The sequence below is a fragment of the Dromiciops gliroides genome, chromosome 4 (genome assembly GCF_019393635.1).
Source record: "Dromiciops gliroides isolate mDroGli1 chromosome 4, mDroGli1.pri, whole genome shotgun sequence".
NCBI classification, from domain to species: Eukaryota; Metazoa; Chordata; class Mammalia; order Microbiotheria; family Microbiotheriidae; genus Dromiciops; species Dromiciops gliroides.
Genome location: NC_057864.1, coordinates 314,214,747 through 314,226,753, shown reverse-complemented (window position 1 = coordinate 314,226,753; position 12,007 = coordinate 314,214,747). Strand labels below are relative to the sequence as shown.

The window sequence follows — 12,007 nt, the reverse complement described above, 5'->3', positions numbered from 1 at the left end:
TCACTTAACCCTCATTGCCCCACCCCCCCCAAAAAAGTGTTACTAGTATATTTTACTTTTTTCAATGTCAACTTTAATGTCAACTAACCAAAAAAAAGGCTTTGCTATCAATGTAATATTTGACTTACAAGGAATATGAAGTATTTTTGTTGTTACTCTTCTCTGTTGTGATAATAACAAAAGTTGACCCTTCTATACAGCTCTTTAAGTTTTGCCAAGTACCCTACACTTACTATCTCACTGGATCTTTACAACCACCCTGGGAAGTAGGGCGCATAGCTGTTATTATCCCCACATTAGAGATGAAGAAACTGAGGATTAGGAAATTTAAAGGACTTGCCCCCCTGGCATCCAGATAGTAAGGTGGGATTCAAATCCAGGTTCCTCTTGATTCTAAGCCTGGGGTTCTTCTCACTGAAACATATTGGTTATCTTTCTACTGTCTCTGGGACTGCTTGGGAGCCTCACCAGCTGGAGCAATTTGGTAGTGTGTTCCATTCTATGCTAGCCTTGAAGTGCCCATTTGAGCATTACCTGGTACCTTTATAACCATAATAATGTCATTTCTATAGCCCTTTAAAGTTTGCCAAGTACATTACATATATTTAACTCATTTGATCCTCATAACAACAGCCCTACATTTACCTTGGTATAAAATAATTTTCAATCAGTGACCTGTGAACACTTGGGGTACTTTGGCCTGACAAAGAGAAGATTAATACTGTAGTGAAGGCTTGGAGATATTTTTCAATTCTACTATATGACTAAATGAGTTTCTCCACACCACCCCTCCATCTCCTATACCCAATTTCATTTTACATAGACAGCCTTGTTGTAATTATCCTCAATGAGGGGCTTGAGTCACCTGCATAACTTTTCCATCTTTTCCACGGTATAAGGTATACAGCTGATAGGCTCTGAACTCATGAGGAGGGGGTGGAGATGAGCAACGATGCTTATTCCTCTTTTTGGGGTGATTATGTGAGTTCTTCTGGTGCCCAGGAATAGGTTGCTGGTCTGCTGGTGAGGTGGGATCAGAGAATGCAGATACCTAAAAAAGAGAGTGAGATGGTGCCCCTTTTAATTACCATTATCATTCAAAAGTAGATTGGCAATAGTGATGCCAACATTGATTGGAAAAGGGCAATGGGCCTGAGATCCATATTATCATCATTCAAAAACATTTTTATACTATAAGTTTATTTTATTTGCAAAAAAATTAATAACTACTGCAATGTAATTGGTTTCTTTTGTAATTTTGTGTATTTATGTACTTAAAAACATTATTCTGAGAAGGGGTCCATAGTTTTCACTTACTTGACTATCAGAAGACACATAAAAAAAGTGAAGAATCCCTGAAACAGGGATAGCCAAAGGCATATTTTGTGCACTTTTATTATTATTATTATTATTTTTGCGGGGCAATGAGGGTTAAGTGACTTTCCCAGGGTCACAAAGCTAGTTAAGTGTCAAGTGTCTGAGGTCAGATTTGAACTCAGGTCCTCCTGAATTCAGGGCCAGTGCTTTATCCACTGCACCATCTAGCTGCCCCCCTTGTGCACTTTTTTGATAAAGGAACTATACCACTTTGTTTCAAAGTTTGATCTTCAGTTTTACCACCCCTCCAGACTAAGAAGTGTGCAGCATTCTCCACTAAACACCTTGACTCCAAAGAAATATGTTGGCTACAAGAGCATCCTGTGATTTCTGTATTCTCATTGCAAACTATTGTTGGCAAGGGAGCTGGGCCTTCAGTTTAACGTGGAATGATATTCACAGACATATGCCTAGCCACTTTACTCTTAGCTCCTCCCCTCAAAGGGAACTGCTGTCATCACTACCTTTTGTTTCAGCTTTTTCTTTCGGTTATTCTTTGCCGGGGACTCTGGAGATGCTGAGTAGAATTCTTCTTTGACCTCTTCTTTTTTCTGGGTGGCTTGCTCACTGCTGGGAGTGTCTCCTGCTGAGACACTTCCCTACAGGAAACAGATAGAAAAAGAAACTTATAAAAGATCCTTTTAGGGTCCCTGATTTTATAGATGAGAAATGAGGGGAACCCAGAGAAATGGAGTGATTGGTCCAGGTCATACAATTAGAGAGTTACAGAGCTGGAATTCAAACCCAGGGCCTCTGACTCTACACTGTAACACACTGACCCCTTATAGGGTCTTTGTTTAAGAAAAAAGTTGATGTGCTATCTGATTCTGAACCTATCAGAATCCTGGAGAGTGATGATACTTCTGGCAACAGCTGGGGTTCTTACACTGGTGTTCATGAACTTGATTTTTTAAAAAATATTTTATAATTATTTCAATATAAGTGGTTTCCTTTGTAATCTTATATATTTTGTTTTGTACATATACAAATATTATTCTGAGAAAGGGTTCATAGGCTTCTACAGACTGACAAAAGAAGTACATGACAAAACAATGGTTGAGAATCTCAGGCCTATAGGATACCTAGAAAGGAGGACAACTTTAGGGCTTTGTAGACTGGATATTTGCTCCTTCTATTTGATTTTAATAAAACAAACCAATACTCTGAATGTTTTTTTTAATTTTTAAACATTAAATTATATTCTTAGACATGTTCCCCCCCCACACCTTTTTTTTTAATTGACTTTTGTTTGTTTGTTTGTTTTTGGGTTTTTTTGGTGAGGCAATTGGGGTTAAGTGACTTGCCTAGGGTCACACAGCTAGTAATTGTTAAGTCTCTGAGGCCGAATTTGAACTCAGGTCCTCCTGAATTCCAGGACTGGTGCTCTATCCACTGCACCACCTAGCTGCCCCCCCCCCTTTTTTAAAGTTTTACTGATGTGTTTTGTTTTTATATTATATATATATTTACAAATTACTCATACTTCATGAAAGGTTTCTTTTAACAAAGTAAAATGGTTAAGTAACACTAATAATACAGTGGTTTAATTTTACAGTGTATATGTAACATTCCATATCTGTATAGTGTTTTCTAACATCTCTCTATTAAATATAAATAGGAATCTATTTTTCCTCCATCCTAACTCCCACCCTGTTGGAAAAAAATCAAATAAAATTTATTGTAACATATATATATATGCATATTATATATAGTCAAGCAAAACAATTTTCTCTCAATGCTTTTTCAGAACTGTGGAGATCTAAAACACCTCAAATAATGTTCTAACATCTTAGCACTGTAGCAGGATATGGACTTTTGAATTTCAACCATCACCTAACCAATTATATTCCAACTTTTATTCAGACATCCCACAGTTAAATGATGGAAGCCAAGAGTCTTAATAGCAAACACAGGTAAGGTTTCCAGTCTATGCAGGACCATTTAGAGCTTATATAGAGAAATACTAAATCATGCTCCTTTTCTTTTTTCTCCATAAACAACATTAACAGCTACCTGGCAATTGATGGTATATCAAGTGAACATAGTAGGTACATGGCTTTTAAATAGTCCCTCTGAATAGGAGTACTTCATTGAAAATAGTCAAATTGACATTTTCTGTCTAATTCTGGACTTATCAAATTTATAGGGCATCTCTAAATACTGGGACCAAAGCTATATGGGCTTGAGACATAAATAAAATAAAACATAAATCAGAAATAAAATATGAGAATCACTTATAAGTGAAATTTTAAAACCTTGTTCATAAATTAAATGAAGCATCTACAAATTTAACACTAGGAATTAAGGGAGAAGCTTTTGAAAGGGACGGAAGCAAGTGGTTGTTGACATAATTATGTGTTAAAAGGCTTATTCCTGGGCCTTGTATCCCAGTATCCCTTGGATAACTGAGAAGCTATGGGCATCCATCTAGCCTACGGCAAGGGAAGGAAAAAAAAACTTCATTTTTTTTTTTAACACCTGTGATTGCAAAAGGAACAAAGCAAGAGGCTGCAATATTCAAAGAACTGGGGAAGATGATTTGAAAATTTGGTATAGAAAGGATATGAAGCCAAAAGAAAGGAGGAAGACTCCGGCTATCATCTGAACAAGAGATGGGAAGAAGTGAAAGGCTTCCAGAAGCCTATCATAATGGCTGCCCAGGACCTATGTGCAACCTCCATCTGTGAGGTGGGCAATGGGCACATGTCACACACCTTGCTCTGGGCCACCTCATCTCGTGGCACAGACTGAGCTCGCCTCTCCTCCTTGAGCCTCTCTCTCTTTTTTCGTAGGCTTCTCCCACGACTGAAGCGCAAGACCTGAGGTGAGGCAAACATATCACTATCAGAACTAATGGCTTCTGACTGGAGCGGGCGCAGGGCAGGGGAAGAGGGGATGGCAGCAGGTGCTCTGAGGTTGGAAATGGGTAGGACCATGATGTTTCTTCACTTGAGGTGTTTACAATTTAATGAAACAGTTGTAATATTTAACAGTAGATAAAGCCAACATTATACAGTGCTTTAAAGTTTGCAGAGAGTTTTACATGTTATCTCATTAGATCTCCACCACAGCCCTGTGAGGTATGGACTATTATCATCCTCATTTTATGGATATGGAAACTGAGGCTCAGGGAGGTCAAGCAACAGAGGGTCACACAGCTAGTAAGACTCAGGGAGGTTAAGCAATTTGTCCAGGTTTACCCAGATAGCAAGTGTCTGAAACTGGATTTGAACTCAGGTCTTCCTTATTGCAAAGTCCAGCACTTAACCACTATGTTACCTACCTTCCTAACACAAAACGAATAGGGTAGGTGCATGTAACTAATACAGGTACATGATAATGGATGGTTACTATGTGATAATAAGGGAAAGCTGACCAGAGGAAATGAACTTCAAGCTGGGCCCAAAGAAAGGAAAGGAACAACTACATGCAATCCATTTCTACCACCCAATCAAAATCCTGGTAGCTGTTGTCCATAGACCTCCAGGTCACTCCCCTTCCTTCCTCATTGAGTTTGGTGCCTGGCTTACCTTTTTCCTCACCTACTCTACTCTTGCCCTTTTCTAGGGGACTTCAACATACATACTGACTCTCCCTTAAACAAACTGACCAGTCAGTTCCTCAATGGTACTCACTTCCCATAACCTACCCACTCCCCTCCACCTCAGCTATATACAAAGATAGCCACACTCTTGATCTTGTCATCAGCTACAAATATACCAAATCTCCACATTCAAGAATTCCTCATTCTCTTTATCTGACCATAATCTACTGGCTTCTTCCCTCTCCCTTCCTTCCCTTACCAAATCCTCCACTCCATCCTCACTGTGACCTCCAATCCCATGACCCCTCAGTTCTCTCCTAGGGTATCTCCTTTGCAGGGGTCACTATCTCCTCTTTTCCTCATCTTGAATCCCTGGTTAACCAGTTCAACTCCATACTATCTTCCTCTCTTGGGCCCCCTTATCTTGCCAATTGTCTGCTATCAAGTTTCAGCCTTGGATCACTCCCACCATCCTCTGCCCACTCCTACACAGGTGCTGCTGAATAAAGGTGGAGAAAATCATGCAGCCTTTCTGACTGTGTTCAATACAAATTTATGTTGCACAACCTCAACTCGGCTCCCACTGTGGTCAGCCATTCCTTCTGTACCTCCCTAATAATTATTCACTGTCCCATGTGAGTGAGATTTTCCTCACCCGTTAGATATAAGTGATTTAACTGTGGTAATAATCAGCATCTAAACTACAAATTGTGACTTAACATGCTTAGGTATTCTTTATGGAGCAAATAAGTCAAATATTAATAATGCTTATAAAGTGCTATTAGATGTAATTTTTATTTTGGGGGGTGGGTGGGGCAATGAGGGTTAAGTGACTTGCCCAGGGTCACACAGCTAGTAAGTATCAAGTATCTGAGGTTGGATTTGAACTCAGGTCCTCCTGAATACAGGCCCAGTGCTTTATCTACTGCACCACCTAGCTGCCCCCTTTAAAAAACAATTTTTTTTTAGATGTCATCCGATGAACACAATATTTGTTTTAGCCTTGACATTTGTTATTAGCTGTGTTAGAAGAAAAATGGTGAAACCAGAATATAAATTTGGGGGTTTTTTAGTCAATATCACATTTGTTTCAATCCTGTGTTAAAAGAAGATATGTCTATTTAGACATGATCAAAAGTTGGAATATCAGGGCAGCTCAATGGTGCAGTGGATAAAGCACTGGCCCTGGATTCAGGAGGACCTGAGTTCAAATGTAGCCTCAGATACTTGATACTCACTAGTTGTGTGACCCTGAGCAAGTCACTTAACCCACATTGCCCCTCAAAAAAAAAAGAAAAGAGAAGAAAAGTTGGACTATCTACCAGTACAAATCAGCACTCCTAGCAGTTTGTCTTTTCTTTTAACTCTATGTCAGATATATGTTTTGGTGGTCTGTAAAATGGGAGGAGTTTGTCTAAAAATAGTAGTGTATAAAAAATTTAAGCTCTGGTTGTATATAAAAACCCTTGGATTTTGCGAAGGTCCTGCCCCCTCCTGAAACTGGCTTTACTGTGAGATAGGCCCTCTCTCAAAAAAAAAACAACCCTATTTTCTTCGGCTTGGAGACTTTGGTTTTTCTTTATCTAACCCTGAGACTTGGAAATTTCTGCAACACCTATTCTCCCCAACAACTTTTCCAAACCTTTTCATCCCTCCTCAAACTTCCCATGCTTTTCCCATCCCCTATCTTCTAAGCTAAGGACCTTGCCTCCTCTTTTATGGAAAAAAATAAGGCCATTTGCCATGAGCTCCCTCTTCTCCCCTCTTTCTCATCTCATATAATTCAGATACCTTCTGCCCCATCTCCTTCTTGACCCATCTCACATGAAGAGGTGGCCTTACTCCTTACCAAGGCAAAACCTTCTACCTGCACAAGTGATCCTATTCTAGACCATCTCCTCCAAGAGATTGCTTCCTCTGTCAACCCCACTGTCACTTTTCTGCAATCTCTCCTTGTCTACTGGCTCCTTCTCTACTGCTTACAAACATGTCCATGTCTCTTACTTGACCCCTTCCATCACTGCTATCACCTGCCCTTTCTGGCTAACTCCTTGAGAAGGCCATCTGGAATAGGTACCTTCATTTCCTCTCCCCTCACTCTTCTTAACTCCTTAGACCAAAACTGTTCTCTCCAAAGTTGTCAGTGATCTTTTAATTGCCAAATCCAATGACCTTTCTCAAACCTCATTCTTCTTCTCTGTAGCCTTTGACACTGTTGATCACCTTCTTCTGCTTGATTCTCTCTTCTCTCTAGGTTTTCAGGACACCAATCTTTCCTCCAACCTATCTGACAATAACTCTTCTTTTCCACTCTTCTCCTCCTACATGACGACTCCTTAAGTTTTCTTTGTTGGATCTTCATCTGGGTCACATCCTCTAGCCATGGATGTCCCAAAGGGCTCTGTCTTGGGTCCTCTCCTCTTTGCCTTCTACTCGGCTTCACTCGGCCATCTCATCAGCTCCCATGGGTTTAATTATCACTATGCTGATGATTCTTAAATCTACCTAATCCCTCCAAGATGACCTCAAGTTTCACATTTTTAACTATTTTTTCAGATATCTCAGATGTGTAGTAGACACCTTAAACTCAACATGTCCAAAACTGAACTCATCATCTCTCTCCCCAAATCCTTCCCCTGCTCAAAATCCCTATTACTCTCGAGGGCAGTCGCCAAGGTCCTGGTTGGTACTGCCTGCCTGCAGCTTCCTGTGGCACTGCTTTCTCTCTCACATGGCAGAAGGAGACATGGTTTCCTTTTTATTATTACTTTTTTGGCAGGCAAGTAAGGAAGCTTTATTAAAACTAAAAAAACATATTTTAAAAATTAATCCTCTCAGACCCTCAGTGTCACAATCTAGGTGTCACTTTCAGCTTCTCCCTATCTCTTAACCCCCAGACCCAATTTGTTGCCAATGCAATTTCACCTATGGAACATCTCTCAAACATGTCCCCTTATCTCTTCTGATACTGCATGTCACCTGGTGTAGGCCCTCATTAATTCCCCCTTGGACCACTGCAATAGCTTGCTCATGGGTCTGTCTCAGGTCTCTCTCCACTCCATCCTCCATTCAGCTGCCATCCTAAAGTGCAGGTCCAACTATGACAGACAACAGTGGCTTCCTATCACTTTAGGATTCAAATGCAAAAATTCTTTCTTTGGTTGGTGTTTAAAGCCCCTTCATTTTCCCAGCTTTCTAACACATTACTCTTTGATAGGTACTCTTCCATCCAATGACAATGGCTTCCTTTCTGATCCATGAAGAAGACACTCTATCTCTTGGCTGCAGACATTTCCTCTGGCTTCGCCCGCCCCCACCCCCGCCTGGAAAGCTCTCCCTCTTAATCTCTGTTTCCTGCCTTCCCTGGTTTCCTTCAAATCCCAACTAAAATCTCGTCTTTTATGAGAAGCCTTTCCTAACCCCACCCCCCCTCTTTTTTTTTTTAAATGGAGACACCTATTGTGGGCAGCCTTTTTTGTTTGTTTGCTTGTTTTGTTTTGTTTTTGTGAGGCAATTTGGGTTAAGTGACTTGCCCAGGGTCACACAGCTAGTAAGTGTCAAGAATCTGAGGTCACATTTAAACTCAGGTCCTCCTGACTCCAGGACCAGTGCTCTATCCACTGCGCCACCCAGCTGCCCCTGTAGGCAGCCTTTTTGAGAAGTTGAGTTACAAAGGGTAGAAGAGATGCAAGACAATAGTTAGCAGGGATGGAAGGATTAAGTGAGGGGTTTTTTCCAGGATGAAACATGGGCATATCTATTGTTATTCAGTTGTTTCAGTCATGTCTGACTCTGTCACCGCATTTGGGGTTTTCTTGGCAAAGATACTGGAGTGGTTTGCCATTTCCTTCTATGGTTCATTTTATAGACTCAAGCAAACAGGGTTAAGTGACTTGCCCAGGGTCACACAGCTAGTAAATATCCAAGAATTTGAATTTATGAAGATGAAGTCTTACTGACGCCAGACCTGGTGCTCTAACCATGTAGCTGCACCCCAACCTCTCTCAATTCTAATGCCTTCCCTCTATTAATTATTTCCTAGCTTGTTTATACATATTTGTTTGGTTGTCGTCTCCCCCATTAGGTGGTTAGTTCTTTGAGGGTAGGGAGTATCTTTTGTCCCTTTTTGTATCTCTAGCACTTAGTATAGTGCCTGGCACATGGTGTACACTTTATAATTGTTCCTTGTCTGAATGACTGAATTACATGATGTTTACTCTTTGCTGCATTCCAGCAGAACTCAGAAAAGGTACAATAACTACTGAAAAGACCCTTTAGTATATATGATGTCAAATAACATTCAGTAACTGGCAAGAAGTCTTTTTCTTATTAAGCTAGAGGTTAATAGCCCTTTACATAGCACATCTAGTAATCTCATTCACCATCTTGGTACAGAGGAACCAACCTGTAAGACAGTCTTGTTCAACCATACCTATCAGCTTTTTGATTGGACTGATCTGATCACTTCACCTGTAAGAGTTTACAATTTAATGAGCAGACAAAATACTATTCTACCACAATCTTTAGAGATACTTCATCATCAAAGGAAGATGAAACCACACAGCCATAGATCTTACAGCTGGAAAAGACCCTCAAAGAATCACCTAGTTATTCACACACTAAGGTATCATTACTCTTATTTTATAGAAGACGCTAGCAAGGCCCAGAGAAATTGGCAATGTGCTGAAGATCATAGTGTTTGTCTGAAAATAAAACTTTATTTTCATTATCTCCTTGGAATCTCAAAGGCTAGTGTGTTGGACTTTAAATCCTGCCTCAGGAGTGCTAGCTGAGTGAAGCTGAGAAAGTCATATAATTTCTCTCTAGCTTAGTTTCTTTATCTGTAAAATGAGGGTGTTAATGGCATCCACCTACTCTATAGGGTTATTGTGTAGAACAAATGAAATAACATTCTCAATATACTTTGTAAGCATTTAAGCATTTTCTAAATGCTTAGCTTTATGTTGTTTAGTGGTGTCCAACTCTTCATGACCTCATTTGGAATTTTCTGGGCAAAGATACTAGAGTGCTCTGCCATTTCCTTGTCCAGCTCATTGTACAGAGGAAGAAATTAAGGCAAACAGGGTTGAGTGATTTGCCCAGGGTCACCCAGCTAATAAGGGTCTGAGGCCAGATTTGTTTTGTTTTGTTTTGTGGGGTAATGAGGGTTAAGTGACTTGCCCAGGGTCACACAGCTAATAAGTGTCAAGTATCTGAATCTGGATTTGAACTCAGGTCCTCCTGACTCCAGGGCCTGTGCTTTATCTACTGCTCCATCTAGCTGCCCTTTTATAAATACTATTATTATTTTTTAGGAATAAGATGTCAAAAATAACTAAAGCACAGAATGGCACTTTAAACTTTCTTAACATCAGACTGTCCTTTTCTATTGTTTACAAAAAGTGATGCATCCAAGGCAATACAAAGGGCTTCCCTTGTATAACAACCAAATACAAAAGTATTTTTTATTTTGGGTTTTTTTTGGCAGGGCAATGGGGGTTAAGTGACTTGCCCAGGGTCACATAGCTAGTAAGTATTAAGTGTCTGAGACCAAGTTTGAACTCAGATCCTCTTGAATCCAAAGCCAGTGCTTTATCCACTGCACCACCTAGTTCCCCCAATGTAACAGTTGGTTCTTTTTTTTTTCTTTTTTTCTTTTCTCTTTTTTTTTGGTGTGTGAGCAATCAGGGTTAAGTGACTTGCCCACTTGCCCACTTGCCCACTTGCCCACACAGCTAGTAAGTGTCAAGTGTCTGAGGCCAGATTTGAACTCAGGTCCTCCTGACTCCAGGGCCAGTGCTCTATCCACTGCTCCACCTAGCTGCCCCCAAAATGCAAAAGTATTAAAAGGATTTGCCTTAATATGATCTATTATTCAAACGAACCATATCCTTTGCTGATGTGATAATCCTTTATTAGGTACCTACTATGTGCAAAGTATTCATCCCACAAGGTATTTCTAGAGTAGAATTTAGTTTGGCTGGGAAGGCAAGTTTATGGTAAAGAAACAACTTGTTTTCTTAGCCCACATGTCACGGAGCCACTTCAAGCTGGTCATGAGTCAAGAGTTCTCTTGAAGTCCACCTTCTGACGTATTTTCTGCATCGTGTCAATCAAAATTGATAAATGACTATTAGGCAAGTAAATAAGTCCCCTAAGAAAAATAATCATCAGGAAATTAACTCTTTGTAACACGTGTATAGCCAGTGAAAATAACTTTGCTTGGGCAATTTACAGATGAGGCTGAGAGACATTAGGTTATGTGCCCAAGATTAGAGAACTTAGCCTGGGCCCTTGATCTCCTGACTCCCAGAATTCAATACTGTCTTCATTACACTTCACTATTCCCTTAAAACTACTTTTCAACATGTGACAGAAGAATTCCTTGTTGGATAATGTACAATAAAATTATTGTTTTCAAACTTAAATCACTAGGGGAACATGCTAAAAATTATTTTATACCTATTCAAAAGCTCCTTCATTTAGAAATGAAGGCAGCATTTAGAAATTATAATGATGTGTCAAATGAATTGCTTCTACTATTATTCATTATCTCTTGTATTGTTAACCAATGGCACAGGGACCCTTGGCTTAGGCTATTTTTCATGAAGCAGCAGAGAGAGAATATGTGGAGAAAGGGTTTGTGCTAAATTTTACTCACACAGTTTCTGTTCCCCAAGGGATACTCTGAAGTCCTGAGAATTGTTTGCAATAATATGGCTACATTTGGGCTATTGCAGAAAAATGAAGGTTTGAAAGCAACATGAGCCTGGGAATTCAATATGGAAAGTGGAGGTGGGTGCAAGACAAGATGCTGTTATTGAGTAGATGCGAACAGTTTATTCACTGAAATATCAGATAACAGCTATGATCTCATACCACTTCATATTCCTCCTGCATCCTTGTATACTTATTTGTTCATTCTCATTTGTGCACATGTTTAATCACCTCTAATCAGTGGTAAATAGGGTCACAGAGTAAGGAAGCTAAATGTTCCACAGGACAGAATGCTAGCTTTGAAGTTAGGAAGACCTGAGTCTGAATCCTGCCTTAGACACTTTCTAGCTGTGTGACCCTGGACAAATT

General features: G+C 39.9%; 1 protein-coding gene across 5 annotated transcripts in view; it reads right to left on the bottom strand.

Moving 5' to 3' along the window:
* Window positions 1-12,007, bottom strand: part of ANKRD6 (ankyrin repeat domain 6) — a 105,580-nt gene that overhangs the window by 16,032 nt on the left and 77,541 nt on the right. For 3 of the 5 annotated variants that reach the window (XM_043999668.1, XM_043999667.1, XM_043999671.1), the window contains 3 exons: window positions 4,092-4,196; window positions 1,842-1,976; window positions 866-1,051 (listed from right to left, as the gene is read on the bottom strand). In XM_043999668.1, coding sequence (XP_043855603.1) covers window positions 866-1,051; window positions 1,842-1,976; window positions 4,092-4,196 — 426 coding nt within the window. The remainder of the gene's footprint in view (window positions 1-865; window positions 1,052-1,841; window positions 1,977-4,091; window positions 4,197-12,007) is intronic. The other 2 variants (XM_043999670.1, XM_043999669.1) reach the window with 1 other exon arrangement.